At 49.5% G+C, this 27,834-nt stretch overlaps 1 protein-coding gene across 1 annotated transcript in view; it reads left to right on the plus strand.

The window, feature by feature from the left end:
• The first annotated feature begins 1,039 nt into the window (after positions 1 to 1,039).
• OTOG (otogelin) overlaps positions 1,040 to 27,834 on the plus strand; it is an 89,978-nt gene continuing 63,183 nt past the window's right edge. The window contains exons 1-19 of the mRNA XM_006865829.1: positions 1,040 to 1,151; positions 1,745 to 1,845; positions 5,159 to 5,234; positions 5,923 to 6,015; positions 6,192 to 6,346; positions 9,466 to 9,584; positions 11,168 to 11,373; positions 12,615 to 12,745; positions 12,970 to 13,076; positions 13,430 to 13,539; positions 14,042 to 14,170; positions 14,719 to 14,827; positions 15,146 to 15,192; positions 15,642 to 15,787; positions 19,559 to 19,691; positions 20,478 to 20,655; positions 22,534 to 22,658; positions 23,694 to 23,906; positions 25,597 to 25,789. Coding sequence (XP_006865891.1) covers positions 1,040 to 1,151; positions 1,745 to 1,845; positions 5,159 to 5,234; positions 5,923 to 6,015; positions 6,192 to 6,346; positions 9,466 to 9,584; positions 11,168 to 11,373; positions 12,615 to 12,745; positions 12,970 to 13,076; positions 13,430 to 13,539; positions 14,042 to 14,170; positions 14,719 to 14,827; positions 15,146 to 15,192; positions 15,642 to 15,787; positions 19,559 to 19,691; positions 20,478 to 20,655; positions 22,534 to 22,658; positions 23,694 to 23,906; positions 25,597 to 25,789 — 2,483 coding nt within the window. The remainder of the gene's footprint in view (positions 1,152 to 1,744; positions 1,846 to 5,158; positions 5,235 to 5,922; positions 6,016 to 6,191; positions 6,347 to 9,465; positions 9,585 to 11,167; positions 11,374 to 12,614; positions 12,746 to 12,969; positions 13,077 to 13,429; positions 13,540 to 14,041; positions 14,171 to 14,718; positions 14,828 to 15,145; positions 15,193 to 15,641; positions 15,788 to 19,558; positions 19,692 to 20,477; positions 20,656 to 22,533; positions 22,659 to 23,693; positions 23,907 to 25,596; positions 25,790 to 27,834) is intronic.

A 27,834-nucleotide genomic window follows, 5' to 3' on the forward strand; every position in this document is an offset into this window, starting at 1 on the left:
TGTTTACTACAGATTGGTAAATAAACACAAGAAAACCTGTGCTTGTCTTGCTTATTGGGTAATCCGACACAGTTCACTGGGGTCCATACCACTAGCACCCCCTCACCATCTGTAGGATATGGCATCTAGTGTTCTCTAAGCTAAGCGTTGGCCGCATGTCCACATTGTTGAGGTCCTCAGGCTGACGTCATCATCTTTTAATTTCTTCTAGACAAAGAGTGCGTCTTGTTCACAGAAATAAGGTCTTTTTTTTTTTTGCCTAAGTCTGGCCTTGATGGAGCAATTATATGGGAACACGAGGCACTTGGAGTCCTGGTGTGGCGCTGTAGTATAAACACAGGACTGCTAGTTGCAAGGTCGGCGGTTCAAAGCCACCAACTGCTCCTCGAATACCCTCTACGGAGTCGCTATGAGTCAGAACCACGGCACTTAACAACAACAACACTAGGCACTCCTGTCCTTCAGCAAACCTTTGTGGAGCTGGGGCCTGAAGAGTCCTGATCCATTCATTCCCAGGTGGGGACTGTCGTGGAGAGTGCAGGCTCTGGTCCTGGTTTTGTTGCTGACCACTGACCATTGACCACTGAGTGCTATGTCCCGGGAGTCTCAGTGAAATGAGATAACCAGACTCATATCACTATCTTGGGGCTCTGGTGTTTCGGGGACGTTCAGGACCTAGGTTCCGGAGGCAGGGACCTCTGAGTAGTAAGGGGAGTTGGGGGATGCACAAACTGCCTCCTAGCTCCTCCAGGGAACTTAGCCTTGTAAGATTTGAATCCAGACACCCCTCACGAAGAACTGCGACAGGCCAAGAAGGGCGAAGGCTGGGCCATGGCCAGGCGCTACATTATGATAATGAGCTGGGCAGTCCCGGCGCTCCATCTCCAGGAGGAGCCGAGCTTGGGAGGAGGGGCAGAGGGAGCTCTAGGGCAAGAGAGCTAGAGGAACCGCGGCTGCGGAGGTGTGACCCTGCCTAGGCTGGGAAAGGCACCTCGGGATTTCGGCCCTCGTCAAGGTTCCCCAGCTCCAACGCGCCCCTATGAGGGCCCCGGTCCCCCGCGCCCCGGCGCCCGCGCTCTGCCTGCTCCTGGCTTGCTTCTGGCTGCCCCGGGGAGAGCCGGCAGGGGAGTCCCCGCAGGTGCAGCGCCTCGGTGAGGATTCCCGGAAGCTCTGAGTGGGGAAACGTTTAGGGGAAGGGGCCAAGGCCCTTTGGAAAGAGGAAGGAGAGATGGGGGTCCGAGCGAAGACAGGACAGTCCGGAAGATGTGGGTGACTGGGTTGGGGAGAGGGGCACGGAAAGCCAGAGAGGCTGGCACTTCAAGAGGAAGGGTTCTGAGCTGGGCGGAGTGGAAGAGACCTAAGGTGAGGAATTGGAGAGATCCGGATCCAGGGAATGGGAGGAAAGGGGGAGACTTACTGGAGAAGGGTGAAGGGATCCAGAGGACGGATTCTTCAGGGGTGCGGGGAAGAGAGGATGGGGAGTCGTCAGGTGATGTGGAAGAGGGTTCCTAGAGGTGTGTGTATGGTGGGCTGGGAGCAGCTGGGAGGCACACTTGAGTGGACAGTAAATCTCCTCTCCAGCCATAGCACCCACTCCACGGGGTCCTGGCGAGCTTCAGCCAGAGCCTGTCCAGGAATCCAGGTGAGTAAGCCCTAGTTTGTGGCTGCCCATCCTCATTCCGAGTGTGGGTAGGCTGGGTCTGGAGGTGGGAGCTGGTCCTGGGGGAAGCACAACCCGTCCCAGTCTCCCCCACTCACCCATGCCAACCTTTTTTCTCATCTAGTGTCAGTCACCAGGAGGTGACCTTTCCCATAGGAGATGCCCCAACAGTGATGGGAGGTCAGGTAGGAGACTTCTCTGGAAGGGGGTTTCACTGGGTAGGAAGCTGGGTTCTGCCTGGGTCTGAGGGTCACAGGGAGCCCTATAGGTTGCAGGAACGCTGCCTCAGAAGTCACACAGGAAGGAACAAAGAGGTTCCTGGTACGTGTTTGAAGTGTGCAAATTCATAAGATACTGCTCACTCTCATCTCTTGAGATCCCATCTCTGGCTCATTTGTGTGTGTGTGTGGGTGGGGGGGACGCAGCAGCACCAAGACCCTATCTGGGGACAGCTGAATCTCCCTCCCTCTGGTGAAAGTAGGTAGGTGAGGAGTTCTGTTTTCCCTGCCTGGCCTGGGAAGACCCTAACCCTGCCAGAGGCCCCTCCCCAAACCCTGAACAAAAACCACGCCCCCTGGTGGAGGTTTCCAAAAAGGGTCAGTTGAGAAGCAGAGTCCTGAGTCATGACCATCCTTCATTGCCCACCTTTCTGTCTGAAGGAGAGGTGGCTGTTGTGTTTTCTCCCTACACCAACCTTTTTTGGTGTCTCTGGCTCAGGTAACTCGGGATCTGTTTTTACTTCTGGTCTGCATTTACTGCATCCTTTCCAGAATTACAGACAAGCTACAAATTCAGCCCAGAGCAGCTGGAGCTCCTCCTCATGCCCTGGCCCCAGGGACCAGCTCTGGGTAGCCCCTTGTGCTGGCAGGTTGGGGAATTATCACTTATCATGGAAAGGGATGGGTCCCAATTACCTGTTCTTTGGAAATATACCTGGAGGCCTCAAGGTAGATGGGGCTCACGCCTATTCTGTAACATGCGAATTATTGGAGTCTTTGATTTCTCATGTGCTTACTTTTTAGAATTGCAGTTAAATACAGTTTGAGTTGAAAGGCAATGTAGTCATTCTTTTTATAGATAGAGAAACTGAGTTAGATGGAGGATTTGCCAGGGTTCCACAATCAGGTGGAGCAGTGTCTCTGGTGGAGACAGTCACTGCTCCTCTGTACCATGAATACCCCACAGGGTCCCAGGAATTCAGGCATGGTAGTGGTGCAACGATCCTATCTAACAACCTCATTCCCCAGCAGGCTTCCTTTTGTATTGGATTCCAGGGTTGGGGTCCCCCCTCTTTTCTTATAAAGGGAACTTCCCAAGCATCTGGACCAGAGACCCCAGCAGGTTCCTCACATTCCTCCTCAGAGCCAATAAGAGATTAGAATGATCACCTCCAGGTTACTGTTGGGAGGAGAAGGTGGGTGGGTGGGGGAGGTCCTATCCAGAATGTTCTTATTGGTAGGGTAAATGGAGGGTGGGATCCCAGACCAGCAGCCTACCACCTTTCATTTAGAAGTTGCCTTGTCTCCCAGAATGCAATCTCCAGCAAACTGATGGTTATAGACCTTCTGATGCATGAACTTGGATGAGAAAAAAAAAAAAAATGTTATTTACATGAACCCCAATCTATTGAGCTTTCGCTTTCTTTCCAATGATTACTAGAGGCTAAAAGAATATTAAGTGTTCATGACTGTCAGTAATAGAAATCGCTAATAGAAATTATAGTTGTTGCTGATATCCCAAAATACCATTTATACTCTTTACTACTTCTAGATCTTCTTATTTAATATGTAAATAAAGAAGTACAACTATTACTAGATGACACATTTTTGTATTTTCCTTACTGCATTGTGCTATAATTGGTTTCCTTTGTGGTTTTATGTATTTTATTTTATGCATTGAAAAACATTCTGAGAAGGCATTTAGGCTTGATCAGCTTGTCAAAGAGTCCATGCATAAAAGGACTAAGAACCTATGATCTATATTAAAAAGTAATTACTCATTTGGACAGGATTTAAAGAAAATGGCTTTATATGAGTTTCACCGAGGTCATATATGAGTGGGGGTAAGGAGTGGGGAGGAACAAAGGCCAGGCTTAGGTAGGAGCTATGGTGGTAACTGTTTTCCTTGACTCTGTCTCCCCTAAAACTCATGGCCTCTGAGGGCTTCCTACCAGAGTAGGCAGCTGATTCCTGGAACTAGGCCTGGTTTATAGTGTAAGTAGAACTGGCAAGATCCCAAGAAACAGGGGTCAGAATTGGGTGAGGACATTGTTGTTGTTGTTGCTAAGTGCCATTTAGTTGGTTCCGATTCATAGTTACCCTGTATAGAGTTTCTGAGGAGCAGCTGGTTGGTTTGAACTTCTGACCTTGTGGTTCAAAGTCCAGTCCTGATCCTACAGTGCCACACCAGAGTTGGATGGGAACATTAGAATCTGGCAAAGGATAGATCAGCGCCCTTCCAGGAGATCAGAACAACAGTGAAGGGGATATGAGCATCAGGGAATGAGGTGAAAAGACTTCATTCACCAACTAGAAACAAAGAGATGGAGTTGGGTTCCAGGGAACAAGTGTTCAGAATACTTGCTGTGTGTCAAGACCTTGGCCAGAGTCTGTGAATTCAGCCTGGGGATGCAGGAATGACCATGACGGAGGAAGACAGGTGAAACAAATACCCACAGTTCGGTTTGTGACTTATTGACCCTACAAACAAGAACATAACTCCCATGAGGATAGGGACTTTGTCTTGTTCACTGCAGTTATCACAGACACCTTGCACTGTTCCTGGTACACAGTTCTGGGAAACTGTACAAACGAGAGAGGAGAGGCCCTTCATGCCCACATGTGATATTAGACACCTTGGACTGAGATTTCAAGAGGTTGGGTGTTCAAGTCAGCTAGCTGTTTGATGGCTGTCCATCCATCAGGTTCAGGGAAGTCCTGACTTCAGATGGTAAATCCCATATGTTAGGATTTCTGGTTTGGAAAACAGAATTTCATAGACATGTTTTGCCTATCAGGTTTGTGTGTCAGGGAAAAAGAGTCCTGGCTAGAGCCCAGTTCTGGGGACCGTGAGAGGTGCTCTAGGAGGCACTGTTTTTGCTCTTGGTGGAAGAGCCCAAATGGAAGATAAAGGGGTGGGGTGAGATGTTCCCTTGCTCTGGGGCGAGGAGCTGCCTTTGTTTCTTAGCTCTGCCTCAGGTTGTTTCTGTGGTGAGAGGAGTCATGTTTGTTCTCCAGACAAGCGGGTTTTGTATTGGCCTGTGGCGGACACAAAGGTTTGCTGCAGAAGGAGCAAGGGGGAGAAGGGGGATATGGCGCATGAAAGGGAAAGGTCTTGTCCAGGCTGCAAGCCTCACAGATGCCACTTTGGAAGTAAAAACCAGGTCTTAGCTCCTCTGAAAAGTCTCCCTTCCATAATCCCAGGCCATTGAAGGGGAGGGTTATGGCCTCCAGGAAGGTGGTCCATAATCCAGTCACCTTATCTTCCTGTCTTTAAAAGGGTGCAGAAGCACTGGACTCCTTGGCCATGTCTTCCTGGGAAAGGCGTCTCCATCGGGCCAAGTGTGCACCTGCTTGTAAGCGTGCACCTGGGGCCACTGAGTTGTGAATGGGTGCGGCTCTGGGGGGGTTGGGTGGGGAGCTTCTCCTGGTGCATCTTGTGACTTCTCCTCGCTTGGGCTCTCTGTCTGCCTTCCCAGCCATGGCCTGGCCTTCAGCTCTACTGCCTTCTCCTTCCAGGTTGCGGGGTAGAGGAAAAGATTCCCTCTGATGGCCTCTCTTCCTGTGATCACTGCCTGCGGCTTTCCTGGTCTCACTGTCTGATTGGAGTGAGATTGTGCTTTCGTGTTTTGTGTTTTTCTTTCTATCTCTCTGCTTCACTTGTGGCGTCTTTGCCCTTCCTGTGGCATTGCCCACCCCTCTCTCTTGTATCCCTGGCCTCTCCTCTCACCCTGTCTTGTGCTGTGCCTCTTGGCTCACTTCCTGGTCCTCTCCCTCACCTGCCTGCCTTGCCCACCAGCCAGAAACTCAGCTTAGGGAGTTGAGGGCCCAGATGAGACAGTGCCCCAGGGGTGGGGGGCTGCCTAGTGCTAGATGATAGCAGGTACTCCGAGACCCACCTACCTGCCAGAAAGGGGTCAGAGCTATGGTCTGAGGCACCAGTGCTGGTGCCTTCATTAAGACTAGCTGCTGAGGCCTGGTGCCCCTGCCTGAGGATGGAGGTACATTACTGGCTGCGGCTAACTTTCTGTATCTCCCTTGCAGACTTGTTCTCCTGCTTCAATGGGGGTGAGTGTGTGCACCCAGCCTTCTGTGACTGCAGACGCTTCAATGCGACTGGACCACGCTGCCAGATGGGTAGGTTTGGGCTCCACCCCTGGGAAGGGGTATGAGTGCAGGCAAGGTTGATGGACCTGAGGTATAGGGGTCTTGGTCTGGGTGGGATGAGGGTGGCTCGGCCAGGCCTGGGACCCGTCAACCTGGCTTGGTATCCACTATGACTACACAGAGAGGTTCTTTTTTCCCTGGCTCAGTGTACAATGCCGGCCCTGAGCGGGACAGCATCTGCCGGGTGTGGGGACAGCACCATGTGGAGACGTTCGATGGCCTGTACTACTACCTGTCCGGGAAGAGCAGCTACACACTGGTGGGGTACCATGAACCTGAGGAGCAGAGCTTCTCAGTCCAGGTGAGATCCCCCTCCCAGCCCCACCTAGCCAGGACAACACCATTGCCCAGGAGACTGGGTTGGCTTGTAGTAGTTAGAGGCTGGCACCCTCCTTGGTCCTCAGTGTTGGGCATTGATTTTCTCTCCCCCGCTCTATCCTGGTTGCCCCTGGCCATTCATTCATTCCATCACTCAGTCATCAAGTACACATTTAGTGTGTGCTGTACTCTTTTCTAAGGAACACTGGTGGCACAATGGGTTAAGCATTGGGCTGCTAACCAAAAGGTTGGCAGTTCAAACCCACCAGCCACTTTGCAGGCAAAAGTTGAAGCTGACTGCTCTGGTAAAGATTTATAGTCTAGGGAGAGAGAAGGAGCCGTTCTACTGTGTCCTATAGGGTTGTGATGAGTCAGAATCGACTCAATGGCAGTGAGTTTGGTACTCTTTTCCTGACACAAGCCTTCGTGAACAACATCATAGATGCAGTCTCTGTCCTCAGAGCTCATACGTAGTCTACTGGGGAAAACACACATCAAATCCAATGAATCATTTCAATTGCAACTGAGTGCTACAGTGGAGAAATGGCAAACACTGAAAGAGTGTGACAGAAATGTAACCTTGCTTGTTGGGAGGAATGATAATCAGGTCAGGGGAGGCTTCCTGGAAGAAATGTCATTTGAGTTGGGGTTTGAAGGGTGAGTTTGAGCTAGCCAAGTGAAGGGTGGCTTGGGTGGGGAGTGTGCGACAGGAAAACATTCTAGGTTAAGAGCCTGAGACAAGAGGGGATGGTGCCTCAAAGATATACTAGAAGATTCAGTGTAGGGTCACCTCCTCTAAGGAGACTTCCTGGATTTTCTGACCTCCAAGTTGGTTGACAGGCTTTTCTCTGTAACCAGGATTTGATGTCATTATTCTTTTATTGCATTTCTCTTACAAAGGTATGTTTCTGGGCTGATCTCCTCTACCAGCTATTAATTTCCTAAAGACATGGACCATATCTTTTTACTTGGTATCCTTAATACCTGGATTGTTGTTGTTGTTAAGTGCTGTAGAGTCAGTTCTAACTCATAGTGAACTTGAGTCGGTTTGGCTGGTAGATTTGAACCTCCGAGCTTGCAGTTAGCAGTCTAGTGCTTACCCTGTAGTGCCACACCAGGACTCCTGGATTAGTGCTCAGCAAAAGTCTGTCAAATGAATACATGAGTAGGATTCACTATCGGCAGACCAGAAGTACGCACTTACCTTAAGGCACACATCATCCCAGCTACACCCTACAGGAAGTCTACTTGGGGAGCCATTCTGCTGGAGGGCTTCTTGGTCAGTACTGAGTTAGGGCCCAGGGGGTGGGGATTCGGGAGTGTTTTCATGTTCAGTGCCACTTCCTGGTACTCCTTTGCTTGCCTCTTTTGTCTCAGACATAAATCTGCCAAAAGGCTGCTCTGGGAGCCATGCCCCCTACGGGCTGGGGACTGTGACCAACTCTCTCCTCTCAGCCTGGGGGTATCATAAATCAGAATGCTTCTGTGTCATTTCATGACGGATATGTTGTAATTAATTAAATGAGTGGGATGACACATATTAGTGGGCGATGAAAACAGTTTAAGGAGTTGCCATGGGCACCAAAGGAAAAAAAGAAAAAGAACAAAACAATACAAGAATACATTATACACAAAATGTACTAGACTGCAAAGCCATTTGAACTGTAAGGTCGGTGGTTCAAGCTCACCAGCTGCTCCTTGGAAACCCTATACAGGGTTGTTATGGGTCGGAACCAACTCGATGGCACTTAACAACAACAACAGAGGTAGATATGATTTTGTAAGTTTGGTGTTTTATTTATAGATGTATTTCTTACTGTGAGTCATAATAAAGCAAGCAAACAAAAAGTTTGAAAATGTATCATTAGATCATGAGATCGCTTTCCCAGGTTTGAAAATGCATCATTAGACCATGAGATCACTTTCCCAGGTTTGAAAATGCATCATTAGACCATGAGATCGCTTTCCCAGGTCCCATTTAATTCCAAGTGGCTCCAGTTTTTTGCTCATCCACATTTCATAGTAATCTAGTGAAAGGTTTGTTCCTGGGAACAGCTGCCACGGTTTTCAGGGAGACATTTGAAAACCTTTCCCCAAGTACTAGGAAGTTACCTGTCTGGGTCCTGTGATCTTACAGGTGTGGGCTCTGTCTGAACAGTGGGCAGAGGAGACATGCATGTGGCATGAAGGATAGGACTGGCATGTGCATCTGTGTGCAGCATGCTGCAGGGCGGGCTAGACTCTGTACCTCCCAGGGACATGATAGGAGTGGAGTGTGTGCTCACAGTGTGTGCCCCGAGAGTCCCCTGTGAGTATGGTATATGTATGTTCTATATGAGTATGAGATGGTTTTATTGTATATGTATATGGAATCAATAAACAAAAGATCTAGAAATTGAGAGGTAGCATGGTGTACTGAAAGGAGCCCTAGAATTTGACCGTCCAGAGTTGGGTTTGAATCCCGGCTCTGCCATTTCCTGGCTATCTGTGTGACTTAAGTCATTTAGCTTCTCTGAGCATCGGTTGGCTCCTCTTGAAAATGCAGAGAATCATAGCTCCTACCTCAATGTGGAGTCCTGGTGTAGCACTGTAGGATAAGCACTCAGCCATAAGGATGGTTTGAGCTGCAAGGTCTGCAGTTCAAACTTATCATCTGCTCCTTGGAAACCCTATACAGGGTCGCTATGAATCAGAACCGATTTGATGGTGCTTAACAACCTCCATGTGATGTTGTGGGGACTGGGAGAGATCACAGAGGAAAAGTACGTGTCGTGTCAGGGGTGGAAGCTCAACAAGGGTCTATTGGGCTCAGAACCTGTGCCAGGAACCCTGCAAACTGGCCTGTGAACATCCCACTCAGGTGCACAATGATCCACAGTGTGGTTCCTCCCCCTACACCTGACCACTTGGGTGCACAATGATCCGCAGTGTGGTTCCTCCCCCTACACCTGCCCACTCGGGTGCACATCTGTATATTACAGATGTTTTCTCATCTGTAATATAGTGAGAATGATCCGCAGTGTGATTCCTCCCCCTACACCTGCCCACTCGGGTGCACAATGATCCGCAGTGTGGTTCCTCCCCCTACACCTGCCCACTCAGGTGCACAATGATCCGCAGTGTGGTTCCTCCCCCTACACCTGCTCGAGGTCTGTCAGTCTCTTCTTTTCCGGTGAGCAAGAGATCCGTCTGGCCAAGGAGGTCACCCACGGAGGCGTGAGGTAATGAACACCTTCTACCTTCAGTTGTTCTACTCCCTGGTGCTGGGGGATGGGGGGATGGAAAGGGTGATCATCTGCCCTGCTCAAGCCTAAAGGAGAAAGCTTTCTGGGGAAAAACAGTAGAATCGCCACCACTAGGGCAGGAACATGCTGAAGGGTAAATCCCTCGTGGGTTTCTGAAACTCTTAGATCCTGTAGGTTTTAAGGCAAATCACTGAGTTTTCTAGACAGTGGAGAGTGTTCCACTATGCAGTTGTTGTTATTTGTCTATGAGTCAGTTACTGCGATGAGAATGCATAGTTTTCTCTCCATGATTTTATGGAGATCTTACCAAATAGATCACACACGAGTCCTCATTTTCAAAGCAGATACTGGTCCACTTTCACCATAGTTTGATAACATGAGATCATTTTGGATATCAGTTATCTTTCTTGGGGACACATTGAATAGCCCCAGATTGTGGTCCTCTCGGAACTCTTACTTGCATCTCTTTTCCACTGCTATCTTTCCTTTACTGTCATCGCTTCATGTTGCTGTCAGGGGGACCCCCTTCTGCCCCTTCTCATTTTCTGCTTCAGGCCTGGAAGCTGTGCAACCAGACTTTTGGGGGAGGAGTATAAAATTGAAGGCTCAAGGGTTTCTCCTGTGAATGAAAGATTGGTAGACATAGTGCAAGTGAATAATGTACTTGGCTGCTAACTGAAAGATTAGAATTTTAAGTCTACACCTTGGAAGAAAGGCTTGGCTATCTAGTTCAGAAAAAGCACCTATTAAAAACTCTGGTAGCGTAGTGGTTACGAATCGGGCTGTGAACCGCAAGGTCAGCAGTTTGAAACTACCAGCTGTTCTGCAGGAGAAAGATGAGGCTTTCTGCTCCCGTAAAGATTTATAGCCTCGGAAACCCTGTACAGGGTCGCTATGAGTCGAAACCGACTCCACGGCACATAACAACAACAACAACAACCATACAAAACACAATTCTATTCTGACATGCACGGGGTCACTGTGAGTCAGAATTAACTGGATTTTGTGTTTTATATGGACCTTTTTAATACCCGTTTTGACTGGTTAGAAACTTCTTTTGTTTTCCTTTCCTGATTTTCAACTGGTTTGAAAGTTGCCAAATTTCAGAAAGGCCAAAGTTCCTTGTTCCAGTAAAACCGAGAAGGTGCCCATGAATCCTGTAGCTTCACGTCTGTTTTTCTCTCTCTGAGCTTCCTCACCCACCCCTCCCCACCCCAGCACTTGTCTTGGCTTTTTATCTTTCCACTTCATCCTTCTTCCCCACTAAAAAAATTAACAAAGTTGATGTCTGTTTATAGTATCCCATCTGAGCTGGAGAAAGGACTCCAAAATTTCAATCACTCTTAAGATTTCTCCCTCTAGGGAGATTACAATTTTTAAAAGCCTTGGAAGACCAAAGAGCCCCTCCTGGCATGGGAGAGGCCAGGGGGAGGGATGTGGGGCCCTCAGACCCTCAGGCAAATGAGCAGGCCCGTGTCGGTGATAGGTCCTCAGGTAGTAGACTGGTGGAGGGACTGAGTTACTGGGTGGCCCCTAGAAATCTGGGTTGTACTGTGCAGAGTCTCATTGCCACATGTGATGGGGAGCATACGTCTGCAGCGCCTTGCTGGCTACATCATCGCTCGGCATCAGGAAGCTTTCACCCTGGCCTGGGATGGCACCTCAGCTGTCTACATCAAGATGAATCCAGAGTTCCTGGGCTGGACCCGTGGGCTGTGTGGGAACAACAATGCTGACCCCCAGGACGACCTGGTGACTAGCTCTGGTGAGGCCCAGGACAGCTGGCCTCTGACAGGTTCTGGTGTGGGTAGGAGACAGGCCAGGCTGGGTGAGGTGGAGGGGACTAGGGACAGGGTCCTGAGGTCATGGTCTTAAAAACCCAGTGGGAGGCCAGGGGCCCATTCCTACCAGCTGTGTATCCTCACTCATGTTCTTAACTACTCTGAACCTCTGTTTTCTCATATGTAATATAGTGAGAATGAGAGTTCCTAGAAGTCTTGGTATGGCGTCGTAGAGCAAGCACTGGACCGTTAACCACAAAGCCAGTGGTTTAAACTCGCCAGCTGCTCCTTGGAAACACTATACAGAGTCTCTATGAGTCAGAACCGACTCAACAGTACTTAACTACAACAAGAAGAAGACGTAGAGCGTACCTTCCAGGTTTTGTGTTTCACATGGTTTCTGCAGTGACAATTCTGACCTTTGCTCCTCCAAACAATTAGATCCTCACTTGTTTATTCATCCTTCCAACGAGCATCCACTTTTGCTGAGCATTTTGCTAGGTGGGATTGGCCCTGCAAGGACTCTGTGTGTGTGTTGGGAGCAGAGGACCAGCGAGGAACCAGGAAGAGAAAGGTCCCTGTTACAGCTGAAGTACTTACCGAGGGGTATTGTTGTTGTTAAGTGCCGTCAAGTTGGTTCAGACTCAAAGAGACTCTGTGTAGGTTTTCTGAGGTTTGAACCATTGACCTCAGTTCACTGTCCAGTGCTTAACCTATTGAACCACACCAGAACTCCAAGAGTAGCATAAGAGTGTAAGTAAAGGGTCAGTGCTAACTCATCATGACTCTGGTCAGAAGAAGGGAAGTAAGGCTTTTTGATATCCAACAAAATACTGTTTTGAATGCCTGAGTCAACTCATGTATTTCTTGCAATAACCTCATGGGGGAATTATTTCCTCCATTTCACAGTGGGGAAACTGAGATTTAGAGAGGTGCAGGAATCTGTTCAGGTTCAGGCACTGCCTCCTCAGAACTGGAGTTTGGAGCAGTAGGGAGCCACTACAGGTTCTTGAGCATTTTTGACTAATATATGCCCAATGGCTTTTGTGAGGAGAATGGCTCAGCTGAGAAATGCAGACTGGAATGGGATTATAAGAGAATGGATTCTTTAACTCCTTGCTCATCTCCTGGCATTTCTTCAGTCCCACCCACCTTCCCTTGGAGCCCTCTGCCCACCTTCCCTCCTGTGCCCTCATCCCATGTTTTCCCCAATTCTCTTCTGCAGGGAAGCTGACAGACGATGTGACTGAGTTTGTGCATAGCTGGCAGGAGCCAGCCCCCAACCAGCCTCCAGGGCCCATGACCACCTCCCCACCCCGGCCACCATGCCTGCAGCAAAGTCCAGTAGCCATGCAGGTCTGGGCCCTTGGAGTCCGCCCCTGTCCCCTTCCCTCAACCTTGTGCCTGGCTTCCTTTTCCTGTCCAATCCTGGAAGGTTGCTGGCTGTGGGGGCCCAGGATTGCTGGGTGCCCATGATCCCATCCTTCTCCTGACCTTTCTCTGCTCCCTCTGGTCCAAGTGGGGGTTCCAGGTGGGGCTGGTGAAATCAAGGGGCTGTCCATTTCCTGACCCTCATCCAGGGTGTGTACGAGCGGTGTGAGGTGCTGCTGCAGTCCCCCTTTGATGCCTGCCATACCTACGTCAGCCCTCTGCCCTTCATGGCCAGTTGTACCAGCGATCTCTGCCAGTGAGTGGGTAGCCAGGAGCTGGGGAAGTACTGAGCTGTGAGAAGACCCCTCCCACTATTGGGGTGAGGGCTCAGGGTCTGGTCCCCTGAGTCTGATAACCCCAGGCACTGAAACATACTTCCCGAACGCTGCAGTTTTTATCTACGTGGATGGTGCAGAGCTTCCCATTCTACTAAGGCCCAACACCCCCTGGTGGGATTAGAATCAGGTCTCCTGCCTTCAGTTGTGGGTTCTATATACCTGTTACTGCAGCTGTGTGGAGAGGAGGGAGTGTCCCGAAACCCTGGAAGTCTCTAGTGAGCTCTGGGAGCTTGGGCCTTGCTCCTGTGTGACGCTTGGTCTCCCTGCACAGATCGGCAGGTGATGAAGTCACCTGGTGTCGGGCACTGGCAGAGTATGCTCGAGCGTGTGCCCAGGCTGGGCGACCCCTGATAGGCTGGAGGTCCCAGCTCCCACAGTGTGGTAGGTACAGCCTGGTGGTGGGCAGTGAGGGACTTGGACAAGCTCAGTGTTCTGTCCTGCTCTTCAGAACTACAGTTGTCAGAGCTTTAACTCTGAGGGCCCATTCCCATGGGACAGATGGAAAAACTGAGGCTCAGAGGGAGAGGGACTGGTGGAGGGTCACTGAGTGAAACAGAGTGCTTCTTGGAGCCTCCCAGGCCAATGCTAATTTCACTGGAACTAGAGGATCAGGGGAGTCCTGGTGTGGCGCTGTGGGCTAATGTGCTGGACTGCAAAGTCGTTTGAACGGCAAGGTTCATGGTTCAAACTCAACAGTCGCTCCTTGGAAACCCTAGACAGGGTAGCTATGAGTCAGAACTGACTCAATGCCACTTAACAACTAAGAGGATCAGATGATCAAAGTCCTCTCATCCCTACCCAGGGTCCTGGGGTAAGAACTGGGTCCTGACGGAGCTGGGGCCAGTACAGAGCCAACAGATCAAACCACCTTCTCCCTCCCTAGCTGTGCACTGCAAGGAGGAGGCCTTCACCTACAACGAGTGCATCGCCTGCTGCCCTGCCTCCTGCCAGCCCCGGGCATCCTGTGTGGACAGCGAGATCGCCTGTGTGGACGGCTGCTACTGCCCTGATGGTATGCTGGGCAGGAGGGTGCCTGACGCCATTGCCCTGGCCTGGAGCTCAGAGGATGCCTGATCATGCGATGAAGGGAGGAAGGAGCAAATTACTAATAAATGAGAGGTGACAGGCTCTTGAGAGATTCATCAAAGCATTTGATTTGATGGAGACTGAGCTGTTTGTGGTGTGTAGATGAGTAGGAATCACTTATTCGGTTATGCATACATGCATTTGTTTAAACCTTCATCCAATCACACTGACTTACTCTTTTTCACTGAGTATATACCTCTAGAGCTCCTCTGGTGTGCAGCTTACTTGCTTCGAAACCTTGGTGAGCAGAGGGTGGAATAAAATAATTTAAAGATACAGTCACTGACTTTAAGGATCATGTGTGAGGGTGGGTGGGGTCTAGAGGTGGGATTATTTGTTCAGGGAGTGTTCACAGGCTGGAAACAAGAATGTTTGGGCTTGGATTAAGGATCTCTATCACAGGCCATGGGGAGCCCTGGGAGGGTTGTGAGCAGGGATAGAGAGGAGTTGAGTGGACCTCTGCTATTGTCCTAGGGCTCATCTTTGAAGATGGGGCCTGTGTGGCCCCCACTGAGTGTCCCTGTGAGTTCCATGGGATCCTGTACCCAACTGGCTCCGTGGTGAAGGAAGACTGCAATGCCTGGTCTGTGCCTGCAGCCAGGAGGGAGCGGGGTGGCTGTGGGGTCTCCCTTTAGGTGGTCCTTCTGGAATCTGGGAGCCTGAGGACACGGGGACACTGACTCAACATTTCTGAGTTCCAGGGGATCCCAGTAGAGCCAATTCATTGTGGGTAGGGGACATCTTCAACACCCATTTTAGAGATGGGGAGACTAGGGATGGGATGGGCCTACATTCTCCTGAGCAAAGCATACAGCAGACCTGGCCAGGCTGACTGGGGGGCCATGCCAGGTCCCAGGCCTGGGTGGTGGTACCTACCTGCCTCCTTGGCCCCTTGTTTCAGCACGTGCACAGCAGGAAAATGGGTGTGCAGCACAGCCGTCTGCCCAGGTATGTCTGTACCCACCTTGGACTTTTTGGGTAGGAGATCCTGGGAGCAGGTTTGCCTGCTTTGGTGGGGTGGAGATCACTTGGTTCCCTTGCCCAGGTCTGCCCACTTTGGTTCTTTTGCCCAGTTACCTAAAGGTTGCTCCAGCCCTTGTCTGGGAGGGGATTACACAGAGTCCCAGGTATCCACGGACCGTCCTCAGCTTGGAGATCGAGACTGGTCTTCAAGCACAGAATCTGTTTTTCCCTCAGATGGAGATCCCCACAGCAGGGCTGTGTCTCCCTTCAGATTGTCCTCTGTGATCTGGGTGTGTTGCCCCATGACCGGGCTCTCAAAAGGAGATCTGAGTCTCCTTTCACTGCCCTGGTTCCTGAAGACAGGGTGCTGTCTCCTCCGGCTCCGAGCCTGTGAGGCAGATCCTGTGGGTCAGCAGCTTTCCTCTGCCCCTCAGCTGAGTGCTCAGTGACCGGTGACATCCACTTCACGACCTTTGATGGCCGCCGGTACATGTTTCCTGCCACTTGTCAATACATCCTGGCCAAGAGCCGTTCCTCCGGGACCTTCACAGTGACCTTGCAGAATGCTCCATGTGGTTTGGTAAGGGCTGAGGAAGATGAGAGATTCCTAGACCCAATCCATCCATCCACCCTCTGAGCTACATCCTCTAGATAGGCTGGGGGATTTGGAGCAGGGTTTTAAGACTTTCTACTCACCCTGCTGCATCTTCTTTGTGGGAAAAGCCAGGGTCAGGAGACTGGCTTGTGGCTATAGCACTTCTGCATGTGAGTCATCTCCCTATCCTGGGCTTCAGTTGTTTTTTTTTTTTTTTCTAATCTTGACAATGCATCTAATTCAACTTCCTTCTCTGCTTCACTGGAAGGTACCACCATCATCTCTGTATGCATGCATGCATGCAAATCATTCATTCAGCAGACACTAAGCAGCTCTTTGTGCCAGACACTATGCAAGATACTGATGACGGAATGAATTAGACATGGCTCTGTCTTCCTGGGCCTTATAGTTTGGTGGGTGAACTTGCCAAGTGAACCTATAGCCCAGTGTGTTCCAGGAGCTGTGATAGCATGGAGGAGACAAGCTCTTTGTTTTCCTCTGTGTATGTGTGTATGTGTCACAAAAGGCTTCTTGGAAAAGATGATCCCTGGGCTGTGTCAGGGACTTGTGAATATATGGTCACCTGTGGGCATGGGGTAGACATGGGTTGGAGGGTTGTTTTATCACTTAGTGATGACTGCCTTGCTCCTGCTACTTACTGGACAGCTGAGCCAGCCCTCCATTTCCTGGCCCAAGTCTTACCCAAACTCCTCCCTGTCCAATAGCATATAGGCTCATTCCCCTTAGCCAGGGATGCCGTCCTCTGACCCCGACTCCCTGGTCACCCTGCTTCAGCCTCTGCAAGTCAGAAGAAAGGATCAGAGAAAGCTGCTTGGCAAAGGTGGCATTTGATCTAAGCCTGAAAAGATAAAAAGAGCACACACATATGTATGGCGGGGAAGGGCAGTCTGGAAAGGTTAGATATACAGAAAAACAGTGAAGTTGGAATGTCCTATAATGCATTAAAGCAGAGAGCAAGACACTGCAGCTGACTGACTGACTGGTAAGTGTGGTGGAGATGGGGGCTGGGGAGAGAAGCATGAAAAATCAAAGATGAAGCTAAAATGAAGCTGAGACTTTAGTCGGGCTGTTTCAGGGATCTCCTGTCTCTCTGGGCAGGAACTTGGAAGGAGTGGCTAATTGCATGATGTCTTTCTGAGCAGTTTCAAGCCCAGATCATCTCATTTTCACTGTACTGATTTGCATCACCCTCCTGTTATGCTTTCTCTGGCTCTTGGTTGGTCTCGGGATAAAGTCCAAAAATATTTCAGGGCTCTGCGTAGATGCTCAGTGCCTGCCTCTTGAGCATCACCTTAAACCATTGTGCCCAGTTCCCTCGGGCTTTCTTTTATGCCCTGAGATGCATTAAACAGCTTCTGTGTCAGGGCTACCTCCTGCCTGGGTGTCCCCTCCTCCCTTTTTCTCTTTGCCCAGTTAGATTTTGTTACAAAATGTCTACCTTTACATTTGCAACATTCACAAGCAGTCCTGATAGCAATTATTCACTATTGAACCACAAGAGTCATCCCCATCGCCTTTCACCAGTCCCATCTGGACAGTTGAGGTTCTACCTTTCCCTGCACCTTCTGAAAACTAAGCTCCTTCTTGAAAACTTGTAAGCCAGTCACTTCATGCCTTTGTTGCCCCCTCCATTTTGGGTAGCCAATGTCTATCCCTGTCAACCCTGTGTGCAGAGGGGGTGGGAATGATCCTTGCTGTATAGATTCATTCTCTCTTATAAGCTACTACATCCATAAGTATAGATCAAGTTCATCAAATTTTGTAGCAGATTACACTTTATTTCCTCCTCTTTCTTCCTCTAGTCGAGTTCTATTCATCTACCCATTGAAGCTAGATCAAATGGCTACCATCTGCAAGTATGGGCGTTCTTGTGCATCTCCCCTCACTTCACATCAGCTGGACACTTCAATCTCCACTCTAGTCCTCTGTGACTACAGGGCTCATGAGTCCCTAGGTCTTGCTATACTTCCGGCAAACCAGGTCACAACCCAGGTTGACAGGAGTCTATTGAGTGTGGTTAGACTTAGCTGACAGCTTCATTGCTGTTTTTCACCCACTTCCCCTTATCAGTAGACCAACGTGGTCACCAGCAAGATTACATGCCTGCTCATGTATTCCCTTTGAATTTCAGTCTTGGAAGGGGGTTTGCCCTGAGGGGACTTGATTGCTTCCCTTGATGGCTCCCCTGTGAACAACTAGCTTGTTCTTGTAGTATAGTCAATCTGACTGCCGTTATTGGTTTTTTTTTTCCTGCTGGCCTTTTTTTTCAAGAAATATCCTCTGTTGCCCAGTTAGCTTCTGTGTATCCTTCAACTCTCAGTTCAAACATCCCTTCCTTTCTGTGCCTTAGTTTTTGATCTTCAAAATGGGACTGTTAGTAGACTTACATAACAGAATTGCTATAAGGATTAAATTAGTAACTGTATATAAAGAGAACAGAATAGCACCGAACATTGTTGTTGTTAGGTGCAATCAAGTAGCCTGGTCCTACACCATCCTCACAATTGTTATGTTTGAGCCCATTGTTGCTGCCACTGTCAATCCATTTTGGTTGGGGGTCTTCCTCTTTTTCAGAGACCCTCCACTTTACCAAACAAGATGTCTTTCTGTAGGGACAGATCCCTCCTGACAACTTGTCCAAAGAACGAGAGACAAAGTCTCACCATCCTGTCTTCTAAGGTGCACTCTGGCTGTACTTCTTCCAAGACAGATTGGTTTGTTCTCCTGGAAGTCCATGGTACTTTCAGTATTCTTCACCATCACCATAAATCAAATGCATGGATTCTTCTTCAGTCTTTTTTATTCATTGTCCAACTTTCACATGCATATGGGGTGATTGAAAGTACCATGGCTTGGGTCAGGAAGAAGTACAGCCAGAATGCCCCTTAGTCCTCAAACTGACACCTTTGATCTTTAACACTTCATTGTCGTTAAGTGCCATCAAGTTGGTTCCAATTCATGGGGAAGTAGGAATGAACCCAATCATTTCAGAGATGAATAACTTGAGGCCCAGATCATATTTGTTCATTTCCTGCCTATCTGTATATGACACATGGAAAGAGCTAGAGAAACAGAGAAACATTTGTAAAAGGATGGTTTAGGGTTGAGGGAGGCCAGTGTTCTCAAGGCTAGACCCTGGCTATCTAAGGTTCATCTCTGCTCTGTGTCTCTGAACAACCTGAGAGTCAACTGTCATTATTATTATTATTATTATTATTATTATTATTATCTCACTAACTTCTCCAATATGAGCCCCACTACTCATTTCCCAAATGACAGCATTGGGCTTAATGATCTTTGGTGTCTTTGGCCACCACTTCTCTGTCAGTTTGTTGGATTGTGGTAGATTGTGTGTTGCTTTGATGCTGGACGTTATGCAACTGTTATTTTAAATAGCAACAGAGTCACCCATGGGGATGGGTTTCAGCTGAGCTTCCAGAATAATACAGACTGAGAAGGAGTTATTTGGGTTCTGTCATTCTGAAAAGTCAACCCCCGGTCTTAAAATGGGATAGAATCCCTGTCCCTGGAGGGTACTTTTAGGGCCAGCGTGACACCATAGGATAAGTACTCAACTTCAAGATCAGTTTAAACTTCAAGGTCGGCAGTTCAAACTCACAGAAACCCTATCTATACATACAGGGTTTCTATGACTCAGAACCCACTTGATGACCCTTGACAACAGCAACACGGTCAGATAAACTAACTGCCCTGTTGACCTTTCCCTCTCTCTAGAACCAGGACGGGGCCTGTGTCCAGTCAGTTTCAGTGATTCTGCACCAGGACCTGCTGAAGCAGGTGACCCTGACCCAGGCAGGGGATGTCCTCCTGTTTGACCAGTACAAGATCACCCCACCCTATACGGACGGTATGGCTTAGAGTGGACAAGAGAGCTGGCTGTCCAGGGTTCTTCTCCCAGTTCCCTCTGGACAAAGGCTCCAAGAATGTGAATGTCCTAAATCCAACATGGCAGTGGGCAGCATAGAAGTGACATGGCTTCACCTAACATTCCCATATGAATGAGGCCAGTGCCCATCTTTGCTCTCAGTATTTATTAATTCCTTATCATCCTGCCTGATCCCACAGGGATTTGTGGCATCTCAAAGGAAGCACAGCTAACACAGATGGCAAAACGATTAAGAACTAAAATCTAGCACCAGGGAGACAGACTTTAAGAAGGAATGGTGGGGTCATGATCCAGGGAAATGAAGATGGCATATGAAAAGGCCACAGAAATGTAGCCATAAGGCTGTAAAATTAGCTACAATTCTATAATTAAACCAAACATTTAAATTTGCTATAATTGAATTTAACATCTGTATTGTTATCTTCTTGGTGGCCACTGAGAAAATAATACAGAATTCTCATTGTTCTCAAAGAAGGAATATTCTAAATCTGTAGGGAGACCAAAGCTTTAATTGGTACTTAATGCTAGAATATATTTCTAAGCTGGGGTTGCTGTTGTAGGCATCTCTGGCCTCTACTTTCATTATTGAACAAGACCTTCTCAAGGCTCCCCAAACCATCTCCACGGCAGGGCTTCCCTGGGGTGAAGACTGGGCAGGAATCGGGCGTCCGAGAGGGGCATGGAGGTGATGGCGCTGGGTGGGATGGGTACTGGCTGCCCTTTCATCTCATTTCCAGTTGTGCTCAGATGCCTTTGAGATCCGGAGGCTGTCCTCTGTGTTCCTGCGGGTGAGGACCAACGTGGGCGTGCGGTTGCTCTATGACCACGAAGGACTGCGGCTCTACCTGCAGGTGGACCAGCGATGGGTGGAAGATACCGTGGGCCTCTGTGGCACCTTCAACGGCAACACGCAAGACGACTTCCTGTATGTGCTCCTGCCCCGGAAGTGGAAATAGGAGTAGGCGGGCTTGCAGGGCAGAAAAGCCAGGCCCCTAAAAAGTGTTGTGGTTGGATTATCCTAATTTGTAGTGATCCTACAAAACAGACTATAACCGCAGCATAGAGTTTTCAAGGTCTTAAATCCTAAAAGAAGCGATTGCCACATCTTTCTCTCATAGGGAACAGCTGTTGGGTTGAAACAGTCAACCTTTGTTAGCAGCCGAGCGCTTAACCACTGCGCCACCAGGCGTTCTTTGAGCATCCAGAAGCAGTGCCTAAAACTGCCATGCCCATGAACTCTATTGTCCCTCACTTGCAACTTTATTCCTTTGTGTTTAATCTTAAGCTTGTTTAGAAATACTGTTTTACAATGAAGTCTTAAAATGTTAGTATCTCAGACTGGGTTGGATTTGGCTCAAGGCTCCTTTATTATTTTTATTTGCTTGAATTGATTGTGAGCACCTTTACATGCGTGGAAGCCCTAGTGAACCAACATGCCTACTAAGGATCTCTAGTAGGGTAGTGGATTACGAACTGAGTTGTTACCAAATGGTTAGCAGTTCGAATCTACTAGCTACTCTGCGGGAAAAGATGGACTCCCGTAAAGATTTACAGCCTCAGAAACCCCTCTCAGAGTCTCTATGAGTCAGAACCAACTCGATGGCAAACCATCACCACCACCATCCCACCACGCCGTCTAATAGGCACACATTTCCTGTTGGGTGTCTGAAGGTTTTTGAGTTTGCATCCTGTGACCCTTCCAGTATTCAGGGGAAGGTTCCCACTGCTGCCACAGATGAGCTGCTTTTGGAATGAACACAGTTTAGGAATTTGGGGGACAGGAATCAGACTTTCAGAAAAGAGAACAAGGGACTGAGCCTTAAAGACAAACTTCTGGCCACACCCCTTCAAGTTACATTTATTGGGCAATGTAGAAGGAAACATAGGAGGCTTTCTTCTGCCAGAAAGTAAAAAATCAAATATATGGTGAAAAACAAAAACAAGAAAAAGCTGAGAGTTTGAAAATGCATGTATCTTTGAAAATATGGCATTCCACCCTTTCTGTCCTGGTAGGATTGATGTTAGGATCGTTGGCCCAAATGGTGGAAGCAGAGCCTGGGTTAGTTTATGCCCTGCTTGCCACTCTTTTAAATGTGAACTTTGAATATCAGTGCCATGCTATGTGGCATGAGCATTCTCATGCCCTGGGTCAGTAATGTGGGCATGGTGGGCTCTAAGTATGTAAAGTCCATGGTCTAGACTAGAATCTCTCTAGTCTATCACCTACAGCTAGGTTTGGTGACTCTTGGAGACTGGCGATGTCACTTACCCCTTTGTTCTATTTACTGCCCCTCACATGTGACCGTTTCCTGCCTAGAATGAAAGGAAGAGAGTAAAGGAGTTTTCAGGAACTGCCCATAAGAAGAGAAATGTTAACCAAGTGTTGAGTGAGAGTTAGTACTCATCATGGTGTCCCACGTTGTTCCTTTCTGACATGAAGAGCTGGGGTGGGGGGCAGTGGTGAAAGATGGGACAATGTGTGGTCCCAGGCCCTTACTGAACCCTCTCAAAGCTTATTAAATGTGATATGTGTCTCTGTGTCTGCGTGCACACATCCGTAATTACATATTTTTCAATATGACTGGATAGCTATTTACATGTTTAGCGTATGTCTGGGTGTGTGTGGTGAAGTGTCTATATGTGCTATGTGTTTGGGTAGGTCTACATACACCTCTGATTGAGAGTGTTCATGTTTCCTTTGTGTGTGTAGATAAGCAGGTGAGGACTTATCTGGGGTGTTTGTATGTCCATCTGTGTGCATGTGATACACCTGTGTGTGAATGTGACTGCATTTTGGCTACAGGTCCCCAGTGGGTGTGCCTGAGAGCACCCCACAGCTCTTTGGCAATTCTTGGAAAACACTGTCTGCCTGCTCTCCACTGGCCCCTGGCTCTCCACTGGACCCATGTGATGTGCACCTGCAAGCTGGTGAGGCACCCAGAAGTGGGATAGGGTGGTACTAGTTTGAGGGAGAATGAGGTGGACACTCAGGTCATGAAGAGCATGTGAGCTGGTGGGGAATGGAGTTCCTGGCCAAACTGGTTCCGATGATACCAAGTGGGGCTGCTTCAGGTAGGGGACAGGAGAGGAGATGCGGGCCAGGTAGACAGGAAGGTTGATGCCCTACCATTGGCATGCACACACATTTACACACACTCCACGTCTCAGGGCAAAAGCCAGGGTCGTCATGGTGGCCCCTAGGGCCCTGCATTCTCTGCCTACTCCCTCAGCCCCTGACCTCACCTCCCGCTCCCCAGCCTCCACTGTGCTCCAGCCACATTGGCCTCCTGGCTGTCCTTTCTACACTGTCTAGTCTGCTCTTAGCCACAAACCCTTGCATTTGCCATTCCCTCTGCCTGCAATGCTCTTCCTTCAGATGTACGCTCTCCATCACCTTTTCCAAGTTTTGCTCAGTTATCACCTTTTCGCTGAGGCCTTCTTGGCCACTTGATTTAAATAGCACCCACCCCTGCCCCACCTCATACCTCCGACCCTCCTTCCTGGCTTCCATTCTCTCCTTAGATTCTCTACCTTCGAGTGTGTTATATAATTAACTGTGTTTAATGACTGTCTCCTCCCATCAGAATGTAAGCTCCATGAGGGCAGGGATTTTGTCTGTTTTGCTTACTGGTGTATCTCTCTCCAGCAGATAGATTTGTGCCTGTCACATGTGAAATACATTTTGTGTGTGTGTATCTGTGCCTGGATGCACACACACACACTCCATAGTCATTTATACTTAGCTCACAGACAGCCACCTCTTCACACCTGGGCTTACACACCCAGAATGGTGCACATTCCCATCCAGCTGTGTTCACAGGTATCTGCCTGCAGCCCTGCTGTGCACATGCACTCTTGCATACACATGCTCCCGTGTACACAATCCCCAGAGCCATCAAGAGAGGAGAGGCTGGGACCAGGTACGTTGGACGGCCCACTTCTTACCCCATCTTCCTTCCCCAGCCTCCTATGCGGTGCAGTCCTGCAGTGTGCTCACCGGAGAGCTGTTTGCACCTTGCTCCACGTACCTGAGCCCCGTGCCCTACTTTGAGCAGTGTCGTCGGGATGCCTGCCGCTGTGGGCAACCCTGTCTGTGTGCTGCGCTGGCTCACTACGCCCACCTGTGCCAGCGTCACGGGCTCCCTGTCAACTTCCGCACCCACCTGCCCGCCTGTGGTGAGTGCTCCTTGTTTGTGCACCCATGTGAGGGCATAGGTGTGCCACCATCATACCTGAGTTCCAGATTGTGTGTCAGTCCACCTGCCTGCCTAAACTCCTCACCAGGGTGTCCCCAGACACGTGCAGCCTACCCCAGCCCTGCTGCGGCTCCTGTGCTGTCCGTCCTGCCAGTGGCCTGCAGCGTGATACCTGGGAGAACCCCACCTCCAATCTACCTCCAAGTTCTGCCAATCTCAGCATCACTCTTCTCACCACCTCACTGCCACCACTCGAGTCAGAGCCACTGGGGCCATCCACCCATGTCTTGTCTGAGACACTTAGCAGGTCTCCCTGCTGCCTGCTCTCACGGCAGCAGAGTGTATTTTCCAAAAGTCGCCTACCCCTGTGGCCCTCGGATTTGATCCCACATGCTTTGATGGGCATGAGGTGGCCCCTACCCTTCCTACTTCTGTGGCCCCCAGCTCTAGCACAGACCCGGCTCCCATAGCTGTTAGCAAATGTTTGATGATTAAATGAAAAAATCACTAGCGTAGGAACCACGAGGCCTGGCTCTGATTCAGCTCTGCAGGCAACTTGCTGTCTATCCTTAGACAAGGACGTGCATCTGTCTGAGCCAAAGTTTCCTCAGAGATGATTGGATTGGACCAGTGATTCTTAACTCTGGCTGGACATTAGAATCACTAAGGAAACGTAAAATTAAAAAAGAGCAAATGCCTTGGTTGTATCCAGTATCAATTAAAAATTAAAGTAACATATCTGGCAGTGAGGTTCAGGCATCAGCATTTAAAAATCAATACTATGTTTTATGTTGTTGTTAAGTGCCGTCGAGTCGGTTCCGACCCATAGCGACCCTGTACAGGGTTTCCGAGGGTGTAAATCCTTACGGGAGTAGAAAGCCTCATCTTTCTCCCGCGGAGCAGCTGGTAGTTTCGAACTGCTGACCTTATGGTTCGCAGCCCAATTCGTAACCACTACGCGACTCGACAGCACTTAACAACAACAACAACAACAACTATGTTTTATATTACCTGTGTACCCCAAATCTTTATCTTGCTAACTAACTTGCTATCTAGCTATCTTATTAGCTATCTAGTCATTGAAATGTTGACATTCTTGCTTCTGAGCTTAGTTGGGGTCTGGTGCATGCTATGTTTACAGCACGTCTCAGACTAGCCACATTTCACGTGCTCAGTGGCTGCACGTGGTCCCAGGCTGCCATATTGGATAGTGCAGTTCTAGCGGTTAGGAGTCAACCAAACTGGTCACATTCAGGCATCATCACTCTTTAAAAATCCTCCAGGTGGCTCTGATGTGCAGTTGGGGCTGAGAACAGCTGAGTTGGATAGTCTCTGTGGCTCTCCCTGAGACAGTAGGACAGTCACCAGGCAAGGAGACAACAGCTCTGTGTCTGGGGATGAAGGGCCCTGAGTGGTGGCTAGAGGGAGCACACTTGATCTTCCCATGCCTGTTTACATGACCAGGGTTGGTGTGGGTGGTAGCTAAGAGGAAAGTCCTGCAGGGAAAAGAAGACACTGGCGGCGGCATCCAAGGGAACCGGGTAGGAGCCCACCCTGTGCACTGTCACTCCTGGTCTAGTGAGAGGGACACTCTGACACTCTGGAGTCAGGCCTGGGTTCAAATCCCAGCACTGATATGGTGACAAAACATTGTCTGCCATCTGCTGCAGCGCTGTCCTGTGAGGCTAGCAAGGAGTACAGCCCCTGTGTAGCCACATGTAGACAAACCTGTCAAGACCTGGCTGTCCCTGAGGCCTGTGGTGGTGATGGTGGTGGCCACCTCAGTGGGGACGAGTGTGTGGAGGGCTGTGCCTGCCCAGAAGACACCTATCTGGACACCCAGGCTGACCTCTGTGTCCCCAGGTGAGTGACCAGCTGACTCTGTCCTCAGGGAGGACCTGCAGGACATCCAAGGCTGTGGAGCCTGATTGGGCCTCGCCTGCCTCTACTTCATGTCAGGGTTACAGGCCAGACCTCGGTGGGTTAAAATGGGTGGGTGGGTGGGCTCCCTCTTCTGGACCTGCCTTCCAGGCCTCTCTCCTCAGCTCCAGCTCTCCAGACCACTGCAACCTCGCTCTTCCACAAGACAGACCAACTCCACTGAGGCAGGAGGTCTCTCTCCTCACACACAGCCCCCTCCAAACCCTCCCCTCTCACAAGTATTCATTGACCCCTTGTATGCCAACCATTTTCAGGCACTGGGATTTCCTGCCCTCCTGGGGCTCACATTCCAGTGTGCTGTGGAGCTGGTTGCAACTCACAGCGACCCTGCAGAGAGGTTCTGAGGCTGTAAATCTTTACAGGAGCAGAAAGTCTCATCTTTGTCCCATGGAGTGACTGGTAGACTTTAACCGCCGACCTTGGGATTCATAGTCCGGTGTTTATCCTACAGAGTCACTGCGTTCCCCATGGTCTAGCATGGCAGAGAGACAATAAACAAATAGTCATAGACTTAATAAGTAACAAAAGCTATAAAGCAGAGGGAGGACAAGGAGTCCTGGGGTGCAGAGAGGGTGTTGCTATGAGGTGAGCAGAGAGGAGGGCCTTTCTGTTAAAGTGATGCTTCAGCAGAGACCCGAGAAAGCGAAGGAAGAGTGTTCCAAGCAGAGGGAACAGCCCATCATGGCCTCAGTGTGGCTGGGGGACAGTGTGCAAGAAGAGGGGTCCGTGGTGATGCCATGTGAATCCAGAGGGTTGACTGGCAAGGTTCTTGGTCCCATCTAGGCCTGTGTGGTGGTGATGATGTGCCGTGGAGTCGGTTCCAACTCACAGCAACCCTTTATAGGGTTTCCGAGGCTATAAATCTTTATGGGAGCAGAAAGCCTCATCTTTCTCTCTTGGAACAGCTGGTAGTTTCGAACTGCTGACAGTGAGGTCAGCAGCCTGACTCGTAACCACTACACTACCAGAGCTCCTTCTAGGCCTGTGTATGGATCTGTGAAATGGGTAAGATTTGATTGGTAATCTTCAATTGGTGAGGAGTGGTCGGAGGCCCCTTAGCAGGTATATTGGAACTACTCAAAGGCCTTTCCAAACCTTACAATCCTCCCTTGAGCTTCAAATGTGTGCTGTGTCCGACCCACTGACTTTGAGAATTCCTAGTAAAGGGATCCTCTGTTATAAGGGGAGTGGGTTCTGTTCTGACGTCCCTTCTAGTCCTCAAGTGCTCTGCACCAAGGCCTGTATGTGTCTGTAATCATCAGGTGCTGTGGATGGGTGTGAGGAAGACATTCTTTGCCCTGAGATGACCTACACATGGCACGGGAATCCCTACAGAGGATTATAGGAATCCTGTGAGGAGTAAAGGAGACAATACATGTACAGGGCCTAGCCTTGTGTCTGCGGTGTCAAACTATTTAACCGGCGGAACCACCCAGGCACTAACCAATCAGAAGAGACTTTGAGTGCTGATGGCCAGAATATCTGCTCTAGAAGCCAATACCAGCTGAATATCTGTCTGGTTGTTAACGAGGCATGGACTCAGTACTCAGGGGTCCTCTTCTAACCAACCCTCCCAGGGTTGGACTTAAAGACAGAGAGGTTGCAGGGGCATCTCAGGTGGGGAGCAGAGAGGGACCTGAAGGAGAGTTTGCTGTTGTCGCTCCTTTCCCTGGTCCTACACCTCCATCAACCTGTGTGTCCCAGCCACTGTTTCCACCCTCTCTTCTCCGTGACTCTGAGGTCTAGAATCTGCATTTGGCACCATCAGAGCCTCTTGCCTGGCTCACCTGGCTCTGCCCTGACCCTCTTCTCCTCATGCTTCCTGTCTTTCTCCTGGGCGCCCGCCTACCCCACCTCCTGAATGAGAGCCTCTCCCCAAACCTCTGGCTTCCGCAGCCTCCCCTGAAGAACTCATGGACTTCCCAGGCCTAGTTCTCAGCTGGGAAAATGGTCTGTCTTAGTCATTT

The sequence above is a fragment of the Chrysochloris asiatica genome, unplaced genomic scaffold (genome assembly GCF_000296735.1).
Source record: "Chrysochloris asiatica unplaced genomic scaffold, ChrAsi1.0 scaffold00083, whole genome shotgun sequence".
Classification (NCBI taxonomy): Eukaryota; Metazoa; Chordata; class Mammalia; order Afrosoricida; family Chrysochloridae; genus Chrysochloris; species Chrysochloris asiatica.